We start from the raw sequence: 24,488 nt of genomic DNA, 5'->3' as shown, positions 1-24,488 counted from the left end.
ATCTACTTGACTTGGATTAGCCACATTACATTCAGATTACAATTGTGAACTTGGCCTCCATCGGGAGCCGCCCACACCAAAAGTTTAGAAACCCAGAAAATTATTACTTGTGTATACAGGCGGTCCCACACTTAAAGGGAACCTGTCACCAGGAGACCCATTTTTAGCACTCCCCCAGTCCCCACAGAGCATAGTACATACACTGCCAAAGTGTTTTTGTATAAAAAAATAGGTTTTACGGAAAAAAAGATATGTTATATTGTACCTTTCATTAGCATGTGCTGTGTGACTAGGCAGTTGCCTATTGGGAGGGGCTGGAAAGGAGCAGTTCCCCCCCACCCCACCCTTGTGAAACAGCTCCTCCATGTGACCTTTTCAAATATATGAAAACACCCATCACTGGGCTTAGCGACGCCCCCTGCTCCTCTACAGCCAATCCCGAGCGTGGGGAGTTATTCAAATATATGAAAAGGTCACATGTTTCCCAAGGGTGGGGGGGGGGGACTGCTCCTTTCCAGCCCCTCCCATTTGGCAACTGCCTAGTCACACAGCAGATGCTAATGAAAGGTACAATATAACATCTTTTTTTCTGTAAAACCAATTTTTAATACAAAAACACTTTGGCAGTGTATGTACTATGCTCTGTGGGGACTGGGGGAGTGCTAAAAATGGGTCTCCTGGTGACAAGTTCCCTTTAAGAACACCCGACTTACACCCCTAGTTACAAACAGACCCCTGGATAAACCGCTATTACAGTTATCACAGGTGTCTGCATTTACACTTTATTGTTAATCCTGGTTCTTATGACAATCCAACATTTTTAAAATCCAGTTGACCAAAAGAATTTGTCTGGGATTACAATTATAAAAATATGCAGTTTCAACTTGCATACAAATTCAACTTAAGAACAAACCTACAGAACCTATCTTGTACGTAACCCGGGGACTGCCTGTATATACGCACACACACACACTGATATAGATATATATATATACACACACACACAGATACAGTATAATGTTACTATCTGTTTATAGCGCTCCGCCACCTGACAGAAAGTTCTCCATTACATCGCGTCTCTCTCCCTCATGGGAACACAATAGCGTTTAACCTGACCTAACCTTCTTCTCTATCCGATGAATGATCTCCGTGCACAGAGGAATCTGTAACCTGATCAGTTAAAGTGACAGTGCAGACATATTAAGTACATAACAGGAATGTGCCATCATACATCAGCCTCTCCGCCTCTAGTGACATGCAATCAATGGTGCGGTGCCGGGCAGCCAGGACTGTGTCATTTCATGTCATCTTCTTAGATGATACTTTTTAGGCTGTGTTCACACGTTGCAGTAGGTGCTGTGAAGTCTACGCCAAAGTTAAAGAGAAGTTTTTCACCTGAACTTATTTTACAAACAAACCAAGGGTCATCAGGGACATCATCTAATAACTTATCCTGTATATCCACATGATGGGTAATACAAGCGAATGGTGAGGGGGGGGGGGGGGGGGCACAAAATAAAGTAGCACATGTGCGCTGCAGCTGCATCCAAAATCTATGGGACTCCCACAGATGGGATGTAGTAACACTGCACATGTGCATCCAGTGCTCAGTGCGGATCTAGTCTTTATGGCCTCTTTGAAGTTCCTCGGGCACATGGAAAGCCCTTTGTTCCATAGAGTGTCTGCCTTGTTACAGGAGGAGTAGCAAATTAATTATATGAGCCCAAAGTTATGCTACATCCACATTAAAGCCAGTAGTATACTACCATATGGTACCGCTAGAAGGAACCGTATTCTTTAATGGAAATCTATCAAAGTCAAGTATAATAAACCAGGGGCACTTACTCCTAGATCCAGGCACTGCGACTGTGGTAATCTTCTTATATTTGTTATCCAGGGCCTCCTATCTTCTAAAATCAACTTAAAAAATTATTCTAATGCGCCTGACGAACTCCTCGGGAGGTACCAAAGCCCCTCACCTATTTCCCTTGGTATTTACCCTCTCCATCAGGGGAGGGAGTGAACCTGCACCATAGCTGTGAATCTGTAGCACGAGGGGGCTCTGGTAAAGCCTCAAGAGCTGTTCTGGCTCATTAGCATAAATTGAAAACATTGATTTTAGAAGGGAGGTGGTCATGGATAACAAATATAAGAGAATTATGGATATATCCCTGGAAACATCGGCCTATGAAGTCTATGAGATGTTGAACACTCAAACCAATTGTATTCATGTATCTGGTGTTCACCAACCAACATGTAGCAGCCTGTAATCTGGAGATCTCCCTGTCCACCAATGGGACCATTCATTCACCTTCTCCTTGATGCCTCCGACCAGTAATCATAACAAGGTTACTTGCCTGTTCCTGGACCACGCTACCACATGCCTTACATTTCTCCAAATGAGAAACCAGCTGTATCCCAAATTATGCCTTTTCCTTCCGGACTACAGCATCTGGTGCCTGTGTTTCTACAAGGAACCTTCCACGTTTTCTTTTGCTTGGAGAAGGAAAGACGTCCATAATTGATTCTGATACGTGCACACAACGACCTCCTTTATAGAGAATAGACCCTTCATTTTAGATGTGGGAGAATGTGGGGCTTATCAGGACAGATCTGACCCAGGGACGTTTGCAATCAATCTACGGATAGACCCCCTGCTTGGTGGGATTACAGGATCTGTTTATCTTCTACTGCTCCTCGACCTCAAGGAGTCAACTGTTTCCTAATGTTTTTACAAACTGCAACATGACAATACGTCAACGTGATGGTGGTGTCAATGTGTTTACCAGGTGCCGTCACCTTATGTTAGGATCTGGTGACCTTTTACCTCCGGGGATGAATGTTCAGCATGCGGATGACCTAGAAACCAAACATCTGCAAGTAACCTGTCACAAACGTCCATTTCATCCGACTACAAGTAGTAGTGACATGTGAGTAGATCAGCGTCAACTTGAAAGATGGTCGTACAAAAAACTAAAAGCCTCCTTTCTATATGGGGCGGCACGGTGGCTGAGTGGGTAGCACTTCTGCCTTGCAGCGCTGGGGTCCTGTGTTCAAATCCCACCCAGGTCAACATCTGCAAAGAGTTTGTATGTTCTCTCCGTGTTTGCATGGGTTTCCTCCAGTTTCCTCCCACACTCCAAAACATACTGTTAGGTTGTCTAGATTGTGAGCCCCATGGGGACAGGGAACAATGTGACATGCTTTGTGCAGCGCTGCGTAATCTGTGTGCACTATGTAAATAAAGGTTTCATGCACCAGAGACAATAGATGTCAGTTCAGCCGATAATCACCGTCATGAATATGGCCGTCTTCAGGCTCTTTAAATCCAGTCAGGTGTCACTTTTACAGCTCAAAGGACAACAAAACATGACAAACAGGAAGTGTACAAGTCAACAACATGCAAGCAATGACAACATCACGGCGTATTCCCTTTGTAGTCCTGTGTAGACTACCGGCCTGTAATAGTTGGGAGCAAACTGCTAATGGATCCTAAACAATCCCCGAGAGTGGGGGAAAAAGTCACTCTCACCCACCATAAAGTACAATGACACCACAGTGCTTTCATCACCACGTCACATGGGCACCTCACTTTCCCATAAGTCGTCTACGTCAGAACCAGCCCAGTCAATTAGTAGATGTTACATGGCGAGGATTATACATACTTGATCCATACCCAAAACTATTAGTGTGATTGGACAGCCATCTAATGGTATAAAAGTCAGGGGGCAGATATCAGGGGAAATCAGGATCAAACTTGTTGGATCTCAACAGGACCAAGCCGAGTCCACAGACAAAAAAGCTCTGGTACAATTATTATATTCCTCTCTCCCCAGAGGTACACCTGGCCGAACATGCATCCCCAGCCATGTAGGTGTTAATGAGAGTGATAGGAGAAATAACTGAGGAGGAAACAGGGTCCCTATAGTAGTAATTGGGGATGTTCCAGTCATACATCCCCACAACAAAAATTCAAAAACTGTTAAAGATCTAACAATACAGATGAAGAATAAAACACGTACAGGCTACAGAATTTCTGCAGACACTTCACAAACTTTCTAAGCAAAGCTAGTACCTGCTGAAGGACCCGTTTTCCCCGGTTTAAAGGATGTGCCCTAATAAGTTCCTGAGGAACATTGTTACCCCGGGGCGCTCAGGCTATGCGACCCGAGCGTCTCAGGGAGCCTCCCATTTTAATTTATGCACTGACCTTAAACTTAAGTCAACTGATGGTAGGTGTCCTTTAAGGGTGATGCCACACATGGCGTTTTTGAACCCGTTTTGAATCCGTTTTTGGCCTGTTTTAAGCAAAAAGCATAAATTTTTCTTAAAAATGGGCCAAAAACGGATTTAAAAGGGGTTAAAAACGCCATGTGTGGCATCACCCCAAGGCCTTTTTCACACAACATGATTTTTTTGGACTGTATACTACCCGTACCATACCTTTTGACCACATGAATTTCAATGGACAACACAAATTTAGGAAGCTGTACTGGCACAGCCTTCAACTACCGTATATACTCGAGTATAAGCCGAGTTTTTTAGCACAACTTTTGTGCTAAAAATTCAACACTCGGCTTATACTCGGGTATACAAAAATAATAAAGTTACTACTCACCATTCCGACGGCCCGGACAGCTCCTCTTCATCTTCATGCCGCAGGTCCGCGGGAGCTCCGTGGCCGCGCCTCTGTCTTCATGCCGGCTCGGGGCCGCGACAGCTCCGTGCGCACGGCCCGACCGGGACTCAACTGTGATGTCAGCCGCTGTTGACGTCACAGAGTGCGCCGGGCGGGCCGTGCGCACGGAGCTGTCACGGCCCCGAGCCGGCAAGAAGACTGAAGAGGCGCAGCCACGGAGCTGCCGCGGACCTGCGGCATGAAAATGAAGAGGAGCTGTCCGGGCCGTCGGAATGGTGAGTAGTAACTTTATTTTTTTTTTTTTACCAGCAACAGGGGGCTAGCAGGCTATATAGAGGAAGGGGCTGGCAGGCTATATAGAGAAAGGGGCTGGCAGGCTATATAGAGAAAGGGGCTAGCAGGCTATATAGAGAAAGGGGCTGGCAGGCTATATAGAGGAAGGGGCTGGCAGGCTATATAGAGGAAGGGGCTGGCAGGCTATATAGAGGAAGGGGCTGGCAGGCTATATAGAGGAAGGGGCTGGCAGGCTATATAGAGGAAGGGGCTGGCAGGCTATATAGAGGAAGGGGCTGGCAGGCTATATAGAGGAAGGGGCTGGCAGGCTATATAGAGGAAGGGGCTGGCAGGCTATATAGAGGAAGGGGCTGGCAGGCTATATAGAGGAAGGGGCTGGCAGGTTATATAGAGAAAGGGGCTGGCAGGTTATATAGAGAAAGGGGCTGGCAGGCTATATAGAGGAAGGGGCTGGCAGGCTATATAGAGGAAGGGGCTGGCAGGCTATATAGAGGAAGGGGCTGGCAGGCTATATAGAGGAAGGGGCTGGCAGGCTATATAGAGGAAGGGGCTGGCAGGCTATATAGAGGAAGGGGCTGGCAGGCTACATAGACAAAGGGGCTGGCAGGCTACATAGACAAAGGGGCTGGCAGGCTACATAGACAAAGGGGCTGGCAGGCTACATAGACAAAGGGGCTGGCAGGCTACATAGACAAAGGGGCTGGCAGGCTATATACTGAAGGGGGCTGGCAGCTATATACTGGGAGGCTGTGACCAATGCATTTCCCACCCTCGAGTCAATAGGTTTTTCCAGTTTTTGGTGGTAAACTAGGTACCTCGGCTTATACTCGGGTCGGCTTATACTCGAGTATATACGGTAAGTGAAACCTAAATTTAACTCATTATTTATGACAGTAAACTAGCGTAATATGCTATAACATGTGGCAGAGGCTCATGGGCCCTGTGCATGACACACCCCCATTTTAGAAAGTGGTAAAGTCTGCGTCATATTTAAATTTTTTGTATAAAATGAGTTGAAAATCCCCAAATTTTAATGTCATGTTCTTATGCAGATTTTTGAAGCCATTACCAGGAGTGGGTTACAGAAGTAACAACTGTCCTTTATAGGTCTTGCCCTTTGGGACCCGCACCCGGCTTTACCTTCAGGAACAATACATTCACATAACCTGAACGATGAAGGACCAAATATGGGTTAGCCAATTAAAAGAAAACAAACATTTATTCACCACATATAAGGAAGACATTAAAGACATTGATTCATGACATACAGTATCCCAGTTGGATGTATGTGAACCCAAGGATAGGGTTACTATGGTGTTCCAAAAAGTTTACAAACTTTAAAAGGGAAGTGGCATTAAAACTTAGCCCCGTAAAATCCTGGTACAAAACAGGGAAAGCGCATTGCGGCAGCCTCTGCTTTACAACATGTGAGGAGGGCGACTTTTAGTGCAGTTTATTTAAACTTCTCAACCGGAGCCATTCAGAAAAGATTACAAAAAAAAAAAAAAAAAGAAAACACCAGGAGCCGTATGGAAGTGGAACGTCTTCAACGTGCAGTAATTTCATGAGAAACACATGCTCACAGCTAATGCATCCTAAGGAATTCCAGCCGCAGCAGCTCCGGGGCTATCCCAGAGCCACACTCACCACTCACATGAAAGATGCCAAATGAGAATGGAAACAGCAGCAGAGAAGCGGCCTCCTGTGGATTTACCACCCCGGAGAGGTTTATAGGTTCCTCCCTAATGCAGGACACAAGGCAAACCACACCAAATGGCTCAGAGGGACTGTGGTTGGGGCACAGCGTGGGGGTGCAGAGGGCTGATGGAAAACATTATAGAAGTGGAGCAAAAAGAATAAAAATATAGAACATACAAGTCACAAATTCAACTGTAAACGTATTAAAAGTAGTTTGAAGTCACAAAATATAATCCACAAAAAAATAAGATAATACAAAAACGTCCAGGACAAAAGAGAATCTCCAGCTTCCTCATAAATAAATAGTATCGTATTTTTCGGACTATAAGGCGCACCATCAATAAATGCCTGCTAAAACGTTTAGGTTCATATATAAGGCGCACCGGATTATAAGGGGCACCTGATTATAAGGATGAATGACCAGCAGGTGGCAGACCTGTGCACAGTTCAAGGCAGCTGTTGTCTGTAAGTTCGGTTCATATATAAGGCGGAGAAAATCAAAGGATTTTTTTGTGCGCCTTATAGTCCGAAAAATACGGTAACTGAATAGTGTCCAGAGAATGACTATAGAATTTATTCTGAAATTTTTATCATTTTACTTAAATAATTTTCATATACAATTCCATCATTCATAGAAGCATAAAATGGTTTACATAACAACCAACAAAATAGTGTAGCTTGCAGATCATAATTAATACAAATATGAAGATTTCAGATAATTCATTTAGTAGATCACCAATATTTTTAGTGTAGAGCAAAGTTCATAAAAGGAATAAACTTGCATATCTTGACCTCAGGCAGAGACACACACTCCTCTGATTGCTTCACAGTGTGGTGTGAGCCACATACTGTGACATTTCGGGGGACACGCCCCCTTCATCAGACGAGGGGGGGTGAGTCCCCCAAAACGTCACAGTATGTGGCTCACAACACCCCGTGAAGCGTTCTGCTTCTATAAATGATGGAATTGTATAAGAAAATTATATATAAAAATTTCGGAATAAATGCCATGGTCATTCACTGGACGCTATTCAGTTAATCACTAAACAGAATGCCATAGGAAATATAGTATACTATAACTGTAGAATTATATCATTTTAAGCCCTATACAGGATAAACGAGATTCCACATCTTATACTCCTGATGAGGCCTCCCCCTACACTGCGCCACTTTTTGTTGCTCTCAAAGAGGGGCTAGGAAGAGAATACTGGAAAGCGTGCTACCATTGACTTGTGTCACCTACTGGAGTCAATTGTAGGAAGACCGTGTGCCGAATTTATGACAAAGTCCATGCTTCGTCATGTATTAGGCGCATACTGTATTGGGCTAAGAGGGTTGGTCTTGACATGTTTTAGGAGGCTCAATGCACACCACACACAAAGGTTCCACGGTTCATTGTTTGTGGCTCGTCAACATGTGGAGACTAAGCAGAGGACATGGCCATGGTCTGATAAGAATATGACAACGGTGGTCTTCTTCTGTGATCAATCAAGTTACGGCAGAAGTGGGCATGCTTACAGCATGCATGAGGCCCTCAGGACACCGCCTCACGCCCATCATCTGAAATAAGAAAACACATTTCCCCACCAATATTTATTCCACTATTCCTTATGCCTTATTTGGCCAACAAAGGGAAGCCACCGACAAAGGATATTTAATGGGAAACATAATTGTGTTAGGTCAGCAGTGTCCAAGAGGTGGAGGTCCAAGGCGCCAGAAACAAAGAATGGTGGTGGAAATCCAGAACCACTCCCTGAAAGGTGGTCATAACCTGACTACTACTTCAGGGTCAACATGGTGAGAAGAGCCCAATCGAAAAGGAAGGAAGGAAGGAAGACCTCCCAATTATCGGAATAATAAAGGTATATATGCCAGGAGTAGGGTTGTCCTACCAACACTTTAATGGCTGTAAGGCTAGACTTACTCCTCCATCCTATCTCAGGTACCCCATCACTAGACAGATACTTGGGAGCAGATACATGGTCATGTACGGTGGACGAGCGATTGAAATATTATGTGCTCAAATTTCAGGAATCCAACTTGGATACATCTCAAGCTTCACGATAATGACTTTATCAGCACAACGTCTCCATTTGTGGACATGTCACATGGGAACAGCTGGACAAAGAAATGGAGGAGACTTTGTTATTGCAGCTCGAGAATGTCAGTTCTTGTGTTACACAGCTGCAACAGGACACATGCAACGCAATACGCAGTCATACCGCACAGATCCATCTACTGACACGGGATATGCTCCGGGATGGCGAATAGTCATATTCATTTCCCCAACGCCGTTAACTATTTTTATCACATACAAGCTATAAACACGTGTAAATACGACTCGCTAAACGCGGATTTCATGTAACACTATAGTTACTATAGTAAGCCCCTGTGGTTTCCCTCTTGGATTTGGGCCAATATAATGACGGAACATATGGTAAAAGGGAAGACCGTGAGGCAGCGGTACAGTCTTATACTCACATGCTCCAACCACAAGCCTAAGCTGCACATACACATCAGAGGAAACCTTTCCCACATAATCAATCGAGTCAGTTCAGGATAAATATCAAGTGCAATACTGACAAAAACAACCATTGCTCACCCTCCGGCTAAAAGTGCACTGCTGTGTCCCATGAAAGGACATCGTGTATCGCCTGCAGAGCATTGCTTCTGGCTAGAAGATGGGTGGGGGACCGATGAAAGAAGCCCACTTAATGTCTCAGCAGGTCTGAACAGGACAAATTACATGTTCTGACAGTACAGCACCTTAAAAAGCCCTTCACCCCTGCCCCAAAGGCATTAGAGGGATAAACTATACTACAAATCAGGCCCAAGGTGAATCCATCGTGTCCCCAAAAATCCTATAAAGCAGGTAAAACATATAACCATCTTGAAAAGGATGTCACTAGCTTGTCCTAACCTCTCAAAAGGGTCACAAAATTGGGTTACCTATCAACTGATCTGTTGGCTCATCGATGACTCCCATGATGTGGCATCCGGATTTTTTTTAATTTTCCCACAGGCTTCTATTGAAAATCTTGAGCGGCAAATACAGAAAGGAATAGGACCTGTTCAGAGCTTTCCATAGTTTTCCATGGATCCAGGAAAACAAGTTCATGTACAGCTATGGGAATGAATGTGGCAGTTAAAAAAAACGGATAAGGCATGGACAAAAACCAACCTAAACCAGTTACTTTCAATTGAATGGGATTTTGCCCAAAAATCCAGATTTCGTGGTGACCTTTTGGATGAAAATCTAAGGCTAACTATGCAGTTAGCCTACGGCCCCTTTGACACGGACGATGATCGATAGGTCCTCATAGACGTCTATGGCGCCGGTAAGGTCAGCACACACGTGTGGCACCGTACCGTGCATGGGAAAAAGGTAGCGCATGCTCTATCTTTTCCCGTGTTTACGCCCGGGTGCCATACCTCGCTGTGGCAGCCTACGGACTTACATCCATGTGAAAGAGGCTAGGCTGCATGTAGGGAAACTGATGCCAGAACAAATCCCATAGTTTTCTAAGGGATAAGTTTTATCACAAGCTGCATTAGATGTATGACGTCTGACCTACAGGATCCAAAAGCGCAACATTTTTGTATCTGGCAATAAGGACCAGCATCGGGTCAGTCCAAAAACTGGCATAAAACAGGGCACAACTTACGTATGTGAATGCACCCCCATCTTCCCAAGAACTACAGAATTCAGCATTTGAAACCCAATTGTTCTCTCCTCATCTACCCTAGTTGGAGATTAGAGAGGACCCCCCCCCCCAATCATTTATTTTTGAATGCACGGTCATGTGAATTGCAGCATACATTACTATGGGTCTGTGTGCGGCTTTGTAAAGACTGTCATTATTTTACCATTTCTGCAAGAGTTTGATATATAATAAAACATAGAAAAGCCGCCACACAGAGTTCAATATCAGATGTAAAAGTAGTCTGAAGAAAATCCATTTCACATGTTAATACTTTTTTAATAGAATACATAAGTACAGGAGGCCTCGGGCTGTGACTTGCACCAGACTGTGTGATCTGATGGCTTCCATAAGGGGTATAGTAAAAACATAGCCTTTGGGTAAGCTATACCTCCTTAACAAGAGGGGGAAGGTGTTATTAGCATATGCACAGCAGAGCTCCATACAATTAGCAGATCCCTATGGCAGCCATTCAAAAAGCTCCAGCCCTCGCCTACAGTAAACACAGTTTGACACTTCTCTTTAAAGGCTTTAGGAAATGCGCCCCATGGGTAAACGTGGAAGAAATTGCTACAGGATTTGACCCTCAGAAACTGAATCCACAGCCGCCACTCAGGGGAAATGGCCATTTCTTCCAGATATCCACACCTTGTTGCACTTCTACAAAGCAGAATTATTCAGAATAGCTTTGAAGTCCAAGAAAATGCAAATGAATTTCAGATTAAAGCTCAAGCAGAGATTTCTCTTACTGCCGTAGCGCTGAGTTCCTACATAGAACCCAAGGTAGAAATCTACATTTTCCACCTTTACGTCACAAATCCTCGCGTGTAACAAAATAAATATCTGCCGTTTGGGGGAGGAATGTTCATTTCCCTCTGGAACCACCGGCCCTGGGGTCATTTATCAAAGTGTACCGGACCTGGTGGTAATAGGAGGTGATTATACAGAGAAAGATTTCACAAGAAATTCCCCATCACGTGAATGATGGAGCCACATGGAACCAAGGTTCTACATAACCAATGAAAACATATACGGAGACCCCAGCGGTCCGTATTATCCAAGTCATACTCTCAACAAATGTGTCTCTGTTGTATTCACTTCCAAGATCACAATGTCCTAAAGCATAGGTTTTTTGTTAATTCTGGATGGCAACAGATAAAAAGGTTAACCATGGCAAGAATTTGTGTAAATAACATTGCCTCGTCTCCACAATTGAGCGGGAACTGCACAGTAACTGTGTCTGGTTTCCTACTTTCATCAATGGCCCAATTGTAAAGTTAGAGGACATCTCCCCCATGGCAAGTGTTGTGGGGTGTTGTTGGTAAGCAGCGTCAGTGCCATCAGAAGTGATCAGAAGTGATCACACACAACGTGAATCGGTAAAAGGATCTTGGGTTAACTTACTACACCGATGTGTCCAATGGTATGGCTCATATTAACAGATCCCACAGACCAGGTACCAACAAGTCAGATGCTAGAGGATACCATCAGTGGTCTATCCCATTCATGTTGCCAAAGTCACCCCAACCAATCAAGGCAAAAATACAATGGGGGGGCCTTTACTAAATCTTGTCCAAAGTTTTCTGGCGGACAACGTGATTGTAAGCCATTTGTGCCCCGCACACCAGTTTGGCCCGCCAAATTTACTAAAGCCTCGGCCTGAAAACAGTGGAGATTGCTCCATATTTTAGATGTGGTTTGACTTGGTCCAAACCGGTGAAACCTTGTAGAAATCGGAGAAAAGTGTCAGTACTTTGACAGAAGCGGGGCAATGAAGGAGGATGTTTAAAGGAAACCTACCATGAGGAATATGCCATCAGAAGTAGATCTGGTGGTAGATTCCTCCTGCCTGCCTCTGCCCTAATCTGTAATTTAACAACTTAAAAACTATATTTTAGTAATATGTAAATTAACTGCAGAGGCTACTGGGGCGTGTACTAGGCTTAGCTCCCAGTGCTCGACCAGGTTAGTACACCCCCCAGTAGCCTCTAGAGTTAATTTACATATTACTAAAATAAAGTTTTAAACCAGCTAGTAGGATCCAGGACAAGTAAGGAGATCTTTCAGAAGCAGATCAAATAAAGAAATACAATTTTAGACCAAGGACCACAGGTAGTTTTTTCTGTTAATGAAAAAAAAAAAAAAAGCTTTATAACAAGTTCACTTTCTATAAACAGATATCGATGTGTATAAAGACAAAAAAAAAAAAAATTAGATACTCCTGAAATCCTGCCTTACTGAGAAGGTTTAGGATGACTTTGTATAGATGCTAATGTAATTCACCCAAGACTACGCTATTTGTTCCCAGAGCCTGTGAAACAGAATGGAAACAAAAATATACTATCTGGTTACTGGCTCCTAGCGAGTGTACATAACTGCACCAGTCTTCAGGGAACACATAATTAGGAGATCACGGACCCAAGTCCCAGGCTGACCAAGAACTTCACTCGTGACTGGAAGACGGAGATAAAGAAAACCTGCTTTATGCCGGGATCACAATTACATTACCGATGTCCTGGGCTACACATAACCTGGGAAATGCACATTCATTATAATGGTACCAAGTCATATACATGAATGTATCACTGAACTTACCCCCCCAGATCATTGAATTAGAGACTCCCGGCCTCCAATTCTCTCCTCCCCATTCTCTATGGAGGCTGCTGTGATTTCATGTGATCACATACATACAGTACAGTACGGGTACAGTTTACTAATGTGAGGAGGTCCTGAGATGATGGCACTCATATGACATGAATGTAACACAAGGCAGAGCGGTCAGTGAAAATAAGGGGGCGTGGTTTACTGGCAGCCCAAGAGAGAGAAGAATCAGAGCCAGCAGACATGAGTCAGGAAAGCTAATTTGCATCAGAAATTAAAGGTACAGTACTCCACTGGCAGCTAATTTTAGGTGATATGGGGAGGCATTGTTAGTGGTGGTAAAATTCTGGGGACAGGTCCTCTTTAAGTAGGGATCAGTGAGGCCCCCCCCATATGGTAACCGCCACGATCAGTGGCGCCCGCGGCCGATGCAACATCAGCAGAGGGTGATGAGCCCAAGGCCACACCCGTGATATTCAGCACAGTCCCAAACACAGAAGTTTGGGTCCACTCATTACTATATTTCAGTATGAAAACACAGGGAAGAGGCAGCACTCCAAAAACTGAGCCTAAAACTATTCCATGAGCAGACGTTTCAGTATTACACCTCCTTCCGAAGAAGTAGTAAGGTGGAATATTGAAATCTTGCATCAGCTCATGGAATAAAGTTTTAACCACTTTTTCCACCTACACTTTGGGAGCACTGTGTGTTTAGATACCATTGGTTTGGAGCGGGGACCACCCGTTGTAGAACCCATAAACCAAAGTTTGTAAATGTCATATAAATCCATTCTAGTAACATAAGTACAATGCAATTCTGCACAGAAATCAGAATCCTCTGTACGCTCTCATATGGATCTGTAAAGTCACGTAGAAGAACTTCACGTGGTGTTTATCTGTGAAGAAAGCCCTCACATGCCGTTTCATCTAAGTGGGAAGCTCAGCTTTAATCATACAGGAAAAACATACATATGTGATATTCAATTGCAAATGCTCTTTTTCATAATAATGGCTATATAGAAAGAGCTGAACCACATGGTAGAAGGAAAACAGATCACGTCTAATAAGCAGGAGGCCTGTGACATTCTGGAATAATCTCTGGGGGCCGGCAGGTCTTTGGTGGAATGCTTTTGGAAATAAAATGTTAACATGAAGATAATTATATTTACACTTCCACCCGTCCCGCGGAGATGAATGTTGGTACAAGGTCAATCTCTTCTAAAAAGAAGGTCACCACTTTGGTTAGCATATTTTTACAATTATACATGGACGGTCTGAGACTCCTTTATCCGGCGTAATTTTCACAAAATTTTAATGACTGCATTCCACCAAACTCCCCCAGCAGCTGAATGAGGGGAGTTACCCAAAATCTTCACTGGTTTGTGGCTCATGTGCACAGGGACAAACGATTACTATAAGACTCCCGTGTGCTACACAAGACTCCCGTGTGCTACACAAGACTCCCGTGTGCTACACAAGACTCCCGTGTGCTACACAAGACTCCCGTGTGCTACACAAGACTCCCGTGTGCTACACAAGACTCCCGTGTGCTACACAAGACTCCCGTGTGCTACACAAGACTCCCGTGTGCTACACAAGACTCCCGTGTGCTACACAAGACTCCCGTGTGCTACACAAGACTCCCGTGTGCTACACAAGACTCCCGTGTGCTACACAAGACTCCCGTGTGCTACACAAGACTCCCGTGTGCTACACAAGACTCCCGTGTGCTACACAAGACTCCCGTGTACACCTGAAGACGTGTTTACCAGCTTTCTTCTTTTCACATGTCAGTCTTCATTGCTGTCATGACAATAGAGGGAATCCTTATAACTTTCCAGAAGACTTGTGGAACAAATCCCAAGATGTAGGTAGTAAACATGTTAATAATCGTCTATAAGGAAGTTAGTGGGCTTAACGAAAAAATTCCTGGCACCTAGAGTGGTCTAACTGGATCCTAAAGTCCGTGATCTTTAGACAAAGCATGTTGGCTCGGTCACATGTTTTTTTTTTTTATTTCTGTGAGAACCAAACAACCCGAATCGAATAAGTCCGATTCCTCTTCCTTTCCTCTTCACAAGACCCCGCTAAGATCAACGCACTTTTATATTGAGTTTATGCTACATGCAAACACTTGTTATTTTACAAAAGTTATATACAATGTGGCTGACTCTTATTATTTACATTGTCTGACAATCCGTGGTTGATGGCACCCAAAACATAAGCACCTACGTCTCCAGGTGACGTCTGGATGAGACAAACCCCAACAACAGATGTGCCATCTGAGAATTCAGCCATTTAGGCTGACGGTAACGGTTTAGCCTATAGGATGCTCTATCTTTTTCCCCATGCATGGTACAGTGACCACAAGTCTGTGCACCGTACCACGGCCATGCACCTTAGCCGTCTATGGGGACGCATATCCAAAATGCATCCACACAACAGCTGTGAGAAAGGGGCCTAAAATAAACTACTCCACATTTCATACAAAACAAGTGAAAACAAAATGCACAATCCTATATAATCATGTTTGGTGCATATGTAATGCTACTGCGCAAATGCTGTCAAATGACCAACTGGTTCTTCATCTTTCCCCACACATGCCACATTTAAAAGGAGTTTTTTGGGGTTTGATATTGATTATCTATATTAAGGATAGATCACCGACATCCAGTAACCCACCAATAAGTGTTCTTTCCACTGGTAATGGAACTATACATTACCACAATATAGAAGGCTCCACCATTGTGTATTGGGCATTCTGGATCAATGCAGCCAAGATCCTGTTCCAATTTCCAATTTCTAGAAAATGCATCTTACATGGCATATTGATCAGGCAAACAATTGTCTGTATTATCAGCCGACAAATGACAACATAAATTATTAGTTTTACGCCATACCCTGTAAGAAGGGAAACTAGATGTGCCGAGACTGCACAATCCATACAGTACCAACAAATGCTCCATGCAAATAGAGGTAAACCAGCGGCAATGGACGTGCTAGATAGTCAGTCAATCCCACATGTTTGCAGCAGAAAATCTGCCGCTGTAACTGGACTTGTAGTATTCAATAGAATGAAATGTGACCCTTAAATTCTGGCCTCCAGAAACACCTATATACGTGTGTGTGTCCATACATCAGATGAAAAACACAACTCTGAACTCCATGCTCCATATGTGAGGGGACCTCATAACACATGGCTTTCCATGATAAATAATTCAGTTCAAATGATGCTACTGGCAATGTACTTATGTCTCCCCGAGGCAATATGTTCTAGTATCAGAAGGCTGGGATTAAGGGAAGATGCACGACAATGGAAATGAGCCATTATAAAGGGAGCTAGGCCCTCAGACGTTATTCTAAAGGACTGTGCGACCAATCCGTTAAAAAGTAGAGTATGTCCCAGTCACAAGCCACTTTCATGGATCACACCTAGTCTATACTTTATGCATATCCAATAAAAACAGATGCCTGGCTGAAGCCGAAGATCAGCCTGTTTATCTGCAGATAGCCTTAGGGTGCGGTCACCAGGTTTGGCACCCTACACCAGTCTTATAAGGACACTGGTTTACTGGCCAGAGCAGTCCCTTTAAGCAGTAATCTTAGCCTTACTGATGAGTTTCCTTGTGTTTTTATAAGGACAGCTGGATGAACAGTAACAAGCGACAGATTATGTTACTAATTCAATATAGAGTGATCCCATATGAATAGCTGGGACACCGCACCCATCACATTATAATCACTACAACAATATTATTGAGCCGGGCCATTCAATATTGTGTTTATTACCACCAGCTTGTGCTGAGACTTTCAAAGATTTGCCTTAGATGTCCATTGACCAAAATCTAAACACATAAAGTCTGCAATGAGAAGGCGGCCTACCCTCGTAGAGACCTTGGCAACCAATGTGGTAAGGAGTTGAAGGCTATGTTCACACTTTCCAACGGGGACCCAGATTTTTCTGTGGAATAATTCCAATGCTCAAACTCCAATTTGTGCTAAAGCGGAGTCAATGTGGATAATTCAATAACCCATTCGGAGATCACTACACACTAATAATAAGGATGTCATGGGATGTTAAGCCCTCGCCTACTGTGAACTACAAGTTGCCATCAGCTTAAACCACTGCTTGATTTTTGGAGACTGTGACATCATGGGTGCAATGACATCAAATTTTATTAGTTGTGATGACTTGTAATAATGGTGGGTCACACAGTCAATTCTTCATTACAGACCTTCAAACCAAATTCTAAAACTGGCTCTCCCAACACACCAGCTCAAGATTTAGGGTGATGCCACATATAGCGCTTTGAACCCGTTTTTGGGCCATTTTTAAGCAGTCTGTCCAAAAACGCATGCATTTTGGACCAGTTTTAATAAGATAATTGGTAAAACCTGTCAAAAACTGATGCGTTTTTTAAGAGTTCTTAAAAACAGACCAAAAAAGGGTTCAAAACGTCATGTGTGGCATCACCCTTACTAGACAGAACTGCTGAACTGAACAGACAAACTGATCCTCATAAATCTTCATAGGACACAACAGGTAAATATTGTAACAGTGAGTATAGCTTTATTATTATTGTGTATATGTAACTTTCTGTAAGGACCCTGCAGCACTACTAAAGGTCCATAAAGCAGCTGCTTAGTATAGTACAGACTGTAATGGGATCAGTCTCATTACAAAGCACTTGTTATGCAAATCCTCTGTAGGATATCCCATTACAACCTTTGCTGTATAAGGGATAAAGAAGTTAGGGTAGCAGTTAAGCTGCATCAGACAGGAAGCCAACGGAATATCAATGTCCAACTTTTTAGGTTGTCTATAGATGCTTGAATATTTTTAGTGGAGAGTCTCATAAATGTCAAATTAGCTCCTCGAGTCTGTAGTATTATATCCATCTTTGTCAAATCTATGATTAAGGGGCCATTCCTGTTGGTCGGCTTTATGGTATTGCTATGAAAAACATTCCTCACTGTGTGCCCTTAGCCTTAGACATCCATGAAAAACAACAGGCGTGAATGTAGGCAAATGTGCCCAATTCTGCCTCTAATCCCAATAAGAGGGGGAAGGAGGGGGGATCAAAACTGTGAGATGTCTCAGCGATTAGTACCTTCAGTCCAGGAACAGGCATCGATACAAGAAATACATTTTTCAGACAGAATCCACTTCCAGTTGGCAGCATGACGTGACTGCATTGAATAGATCTAGTGTTGTGTCCCATAAAGGCTGGAAGGTGGCGAGTCCGACAGATTAATCGTCTTTATTTAAAGCTATTTTTTTTCTAAGGACGACAATACCCTACACAGAGTTAGTTTGTCAATATACAAGATGGGGCAGACAATACTGATGGGAGATAGGACTTGTATACTGTATCTTCTTACAGCACGAATATGGGAATAAAGGTGATTAAATGGGAAAAAGGCTCCAGCACAGGCCCAGCGCCAGCACCTGGCTTACCCGGGGCCCAAGGGTGCTTTTTGGCCCCCTATCAATTGTACCAGTGTCTCTTTACAACATTGGTACAAATTATCACCTTTATGGTCCTGCATAGAGGCAAAATCCAAAACTCACTTTTCTTCGCACCCCCGAAGCGACGCTCCACACTATATGCAAGGGCTCTGAAGCCGGCACACATTACGTATGCAGGCTTCAAAACCGGCACTTACAATGGGCGCATGCTGAAGAAAGAAGGCTGCTGCGTCGAGGGAATTAGGAAAGGTGAGGGTTTTTTTTTTGGTTCACCAGGGTGGGGTGACAGGGTGGTTTACAGAAGGGGGGCGGGGGGACAGAAGAGACAGTGTGGCTACTTGGGAGAGGCAGTGTGGCTACGGGTGGGGAGAGAGGGACAGTGTGGCTACTTGGGAAAGGCAGTGTGCCGGAGATACGCAAATTTTCTGAACAGGGGCCCACTAAGGCTCTGTCACCCAGGGACCTATTTATATCTGGAGCCGGCCCTGCTCCAGCAGTGGACAAACCCCCAGACCAAAAATCCCACATTTCCGGAGATGCACAATAACCCAAATAATCAAAATATTACGTATTGTGTAGTCTATCCCTTGAAAACATACAGATACATTTGTCTTCAAACCCCCTTTTTGACATCGGCCAGTAGCCAGCCATGGAGTCGTGCCCAGTTGTCACTCACAGCTGTCATATTGGCCACCGATAAAGCACTGTACACATCAGATTTAGCTCTAAACAAATGAAGGAGCAATGCGTTTCCAGGATTTGCTGTTACATTAATCACTGCTTCACAATGAACATGTACAAAGCAACTGAGGACTATAGAAAACCTGCTCACCACTGCCATTCAATACAGAGTGGCAACTCCAGGGTAAACACTATGTAACAATAATAAGAGATTAATGAAGGACATTCTTAACACATACTGTATGGGAGCCTTATATATTAGGACATAACACAAATAGCAAACTATGCACAAAGTTTTCAGCTTCAACAAAAAAAAATGGAGATATTTGTGGATATAATTATTATATAGACAAAATAAGAGAGCACATATCAAAATCCCACATCAGATGCTGTGTCCAAGCGCTGATCCCTGGACCCTCAGCTGTAGAGGAGACACTGTTTGTGTACATTTGCTTGTCCATAGATAATAGCCTATGAATGACACTGTGCAAACAACCCTCTAGCCATAACTTGCAGGCCCCCAGAGTAGTGTATTGCAAAGTGTGAAACCTACATGTGCTGCACAACACAAGATAATCCACCCAGAAGCCTCAATCATGCAAGAACCGTTTCCCATATATACAGTATTTGATAAATATAATATACACAATAGATACATTTGTATCATATTTGTTTTACAAACTAAACACACATTCTCTGCATTGTAGTAATAACCACCATTGTTCAAACCATCAAGAGATCAGAACTATCCAAAAACACAGGAAAGCTGAGAGAATCTATCATGTTCTGTCCATCTTTTGTAGAGTTTGGGGTTGTAAAAAAACAAAAAAAACAAACACCAACAAAAAGGAGCACAGAATGCTGAACCATTTTGTCTAGTAAAATGCTGTACCCCTAAACAGAAGCCTGACAGACCCCTTCACAGTTAGAGGGGGTCTAGTGGCATCTATCATGGCAGAGATCCAGTTATTTCCATATTCTTCTCCTCTGATGGAACAAAACCAATAAAATAACCAATATAAGTGTGTACAAAGGCTTCTATAAACCGGATCCATGATACTGAAACATAATGATACACAATAGTTGAAGAATTCTTCCCATAAACAGATTATATGTTTCAAATATGAAACAAAGAAAACTGATACATTTATTTAGTGAAACAACTAGTATAGTCTAAACAAAACAAATACACAAAACAAGCACAACAACCATAAGAGGCAAGTCAGAAGCATCTAAGGTGTAGGGCCACAAACCAAAGTGTGAAAAGCAAACGAAAATTCACATGTGACGGTTTTCACAACGACTGGGACGGGAAGAAGTGTTGGGACAATTACTACAGGACTGTGAACTGTCTACTTAGAGGATCTGGAAGATTCGATGAAAGAAAACCTCTAGCAGGGAGACGTTTAGACAAGTTGTATATAATCCACATCATATAACTGCATAGACTGACCCTTTCATGTGAGTTTTTGTCACTTACATACAGGACACAAAAAAGTTGGCTTGAGAAAAATGGATGTCCATGTCCATTTTTCACGCCGGAGTCCGGCATCCGATTTTCATGGATCCTCTTAAACTATAGTCTATAAGTAATGCATAAAAAAACTGTTCTAACCAGGACACGCTCTAGTTTTTTGGGGTTTTTTTTCCGGATTGGTCGCACAATTAACTGATCCATTACAGGCGGTCCCCTACTTAAGAACACCCAACTTACATACAAATTCAACTTAAGAACAGATCTACAGAACCTATCCTGTACGTAACCCGGGGACTGCCGGTATAAAGTATTGCCTATAGTGCCACCCCTTAGTAGATCAGACTGCAATCTACTCCAGTAAAGGTGAAAATCCTGGTAGGATTTAATAAAAAAATACTGACCAAACTCAATGGTCACTTAAAATACTGAAAATCCAAGACCTTGATGGGGATCCCAGCAGTCAGATCCCACTGAGCCCCTATATGATGGTTACCCATTTACCTCCCAGTGGGATAATCCAATGGGGGGGAGATCGTTCCATGATTGTGGTATGCATTATACATCAAGACAATTCCAGCTTTTCATGAAAAAAGCCATCATGGAAAAAAAAGATCCACTTTATTACTCTACCAATCCAGATCACTAGTTGATTGACAAAACTAAAGAGCAGAAATCCTAACCCAGCTTTGTAGCACTAATCCTCATCATCTAGATATCCTGGATAATCTACCATAATGATGAATAATATCCCATCTCTCCTAGACAATCAATGAATGGATCCTGAAACACATGACAACATTTATAGGGATTACCATAGGGATGTAGGAGATTATTCTGCATGTCTGTATTACAACTGATTAGATTGTCCCCAATTTACTACCAGGAGTATAATAATGCACAACAGCCTGGATGGATGGTGCAGGGGGAACTTCACTGCATGCAATGTGTAATTGAAGTAACATTTTAAAAAAACGCAGCTGAGTTGATACAGTGTGAATATAGCATTACTTACCCAGCCCAGTGATGAGGAAGCCCCTGGGTGGTCTGAGTGCCCTCCTGACCCAGGCATCTCTCAGCACCTCCAGGCTGGCAGTGTGGCCCTGGAGCAGCAGCACCCAGCTCTCCAGCCAGCCCTGGAAGGAGACCTCGGACACGGCCCGCACCAGCCTGCGGTTCCAGAAACAGCGCGCATTAGCCGCCTGGAAGTCGTGGAAGACCTGGCTGCCCTTCTCCTCCGTGCCCCCCGTGCCATTGAGCCTGCACAGGACCAGGGCCAGAGAGGAGGGCGCCAGCTGCACCGCCCTGTCCCGGGACATGCTGCTACATCCAGCGCGGAGCTCATCAATTACACCCGCTGCCCGGGCTACTGCGACCAGCGCGGAGGGGCGGGGCCTCGGCCGGGCAGGCAGCCGCGTCGCAACCAATGGCAGTGCGCGGCGGCCGGGGGGCGGGGCAGAGCTGTGCACCTTGGTGTGTGAGGCTAGTGGTGAGGTGTAGTGATGGCGCGGTGTGTGCTCTCCCTCTAACACACCAATTCACACCTGCGTTTTGGCTTACGTTATGCAGTTTCCGTTCTTTAACAAGCAGATTGTGATTTAAACAGAAGTCTGAACGGACACATTTATAGCAATTAACGGATCAGTTTTACAAACCAGATACACTGGGGCTCATTTACTAAGGGTACGTCGGACGCACTTTCGTGGTTTCCCGACGATTTCTGTTTTGCCCCGGGACTTTGGCACACGCGATCGGATTTTGGCGAATTGGCACCGGCTTGTTTGACGGATGAACCCAACGGGTTCGGACAAACCGCAGAATTTAAAAACGCGATTGTGTCGCAAGATCAAGCACTCACATGCACCGGGAAGAAGCAGGTGAACTCCGGTGGACCTCGGCGAGGAAGCGACGGATGCTGGAACTCGGGCGCACAATCCCACGCCGCGGGAACGCGACAGGACCAGGTAAGTAAATCTGCCCCATTGTGTTGCGTTGTGCGTTGCGTTTTTGATGAATTCCACTGGCCTCAGCCTTGATCACATGCTAAGGTTACATTGCATCTCCACTGCATCTGCTAAAACGCAATGTAACCTCAGCATGTGATCAGGGCTGAAAGTGGATTGCTTCAAAAACACATCGCATCGTGTGAATACGCCCTCAGGCTCTTTTCACACTACAGTTCCTTCCCTAAGTTAAAAAAGTAAAAAACGGAGGTTTAATGTATCAATTCAAAATCCCATTGACATCAATGTAAATGTTATGTAAACCATTCTGGTCAGTTTGTCATGGATCCGTTATACATACGTTTACATCTAAAAACCGCATGGATAACGGATCCCTGGAACTCCAATAAAACTTTTGTTAAACCTTTACTTTTTCACTAGAGGGAAGGAACAGTAGTGTGAAATGAGCCTTAGGGTGATGTCACATGTATGCATTTTCAATCTGTTTTCAATACGTTTTTCGCCCGTTTTGCTGAAAAACGCATTGAAAACGCATACGTGTGCCAACACCCTTAGGGTGATCGCACGCGTGGCGTTTTGAACCCATTTTTGGTCCGTTTTTAAGCAGTCTGTTGAAAAACACATCCGTTTTTGACAGGTTTTACCAATTATCTTAAATAAAACTGGTCAAAAACGCATGCGTTTTTGGACGGACTGCTTAAAAACCGAAGTGGCATCACCCCTAGGCCAATCTCTGATTAAAAAAAAGGGAACAACAGAGCTTTAACTTTACAAATTCCATTTACATCAATGTAAATTGCAACAGGTATCCGTTCTCCATGCGTTTTTTTTTCAAACAGCGGAAAAGTGCTGCAGCCTACATAATTTTTTTCCGCCCAAAAAAAAACGCGTGGAGATGGAACACCTGCCTAAACGGAACATAACGGATGACATAAAATTTACATTGATGTCAACGGGATTTTTAACTGACCGTTAAACATCAATTCTTCACTTTTTTAACGGAGGGAAGGAACAGTAATGTGAATTTAGCCTTAGTTTACGTTTTTCATTATTTTATAGGCATCTGGTTTTTTTATTAAAAATGCGAAAACGGATACTAACGGTCCGTATTGCAAGTTTTTTTAAATCAACTAAAAAAACGGCAAAAGGGAAACATGAACACGGATAAGAAGTGGCACTTACTTCAGTCCATTCTATGACAGGCAAGGAACGGCAGTGAGAATTTAGTCTTATTTTGTGGGATGCTTCTATATCTATACACGCTGCACTTCTGTCACACTGTGCACGTTCTTCATGGCTAAAACGGCTCGCACCGGTATTGAAGAAGTGTCCGCTGTGCTGGTTTCCATGCAATACATATTAGGGAATGTGCCTTCGGACAGTGATCTCACATACAGGCATAATACACACAGTGATGGCACAGTACAGGGATAATACACACAGTGATGTCACAGTACAGGGATACTACACACAGTGATGTCACAGTACAGGGATAATACACACAGTGATGTCACAGTACAGGGATACTACACACAGTGATGTCACAGTACAGGGATAATACACACAGTGATGTCACAGTACAGGGATAATACACACAGTGATGTCACAGTACAGAGATAATACACACAGTGATGTCACAGTACAGGGATAATACACACAGTGATGTCAACGTACAGGGATAATACACACAGTGATGTCACAGTACAGGGATAATACACACAGTGATGTCACAGTACAGGGATACTACACACAGTGATGTCACAGTACAGAGATAATACACACAGTGATGTCACAGTACAGGGATAGTACACACAGTGATGTCACAGTACAGGGATAATACACACAGTGATGTCACAGTACAGTGATAATGCACACAGTGATGTCACAGTACAGGGATAATACACACAGTGATGTCACAGTACAGAGATAATACACACAGTGATGTCACAGTACAGTGATAATACAC

At 43.7% G+C, this 24,488-nt stretch overlaps 1 protein-coding gene across 1 annotated transcript in view; it reads right to left on the bottom strand.

The window, feature by feature from the left end:
• The window catches only part of STOX1 (storkhead box 1), a 31,111-nt gene extending 9,163 nt beyond the window's left edge, over positions 1-21,948 (bottom strand). The window contains exon 1 of the mRNA XM_072129526.1: positions 21,574-21,948. Within this exon, the coding sequence (XP_071985627.1) occupies positions 21,574-21,877 (304 nt within the window). The 5' untranslated portion in view covers positions 21,878-21,948. The remainder of the gene's footprint in view (positions 1-21,573) is intronic.
• Positions 21,949-24,488: the final 2,540 nt, after the last annotated feature.

The sequence above is a fragment of the Engystomops pustulosus genome, chromosome 11, assembly GCF_040894005.1.
Source record: "Engystomops pustulosus chromosome 11, aEngPut4.maternal, whole genome shotgun sequence".
Lineage (NCBI taxonomy): Eukaryota > Metazoa > Chordata > Amphibia > Anura > Leptodactylidae > Engystomops > Engystomops pustulosus.
The sequence above is the reverse complement of the archived record's forward strand: the minus strand, read 5'-3'. Positions and strand labels throughout refer to the sequence as shown.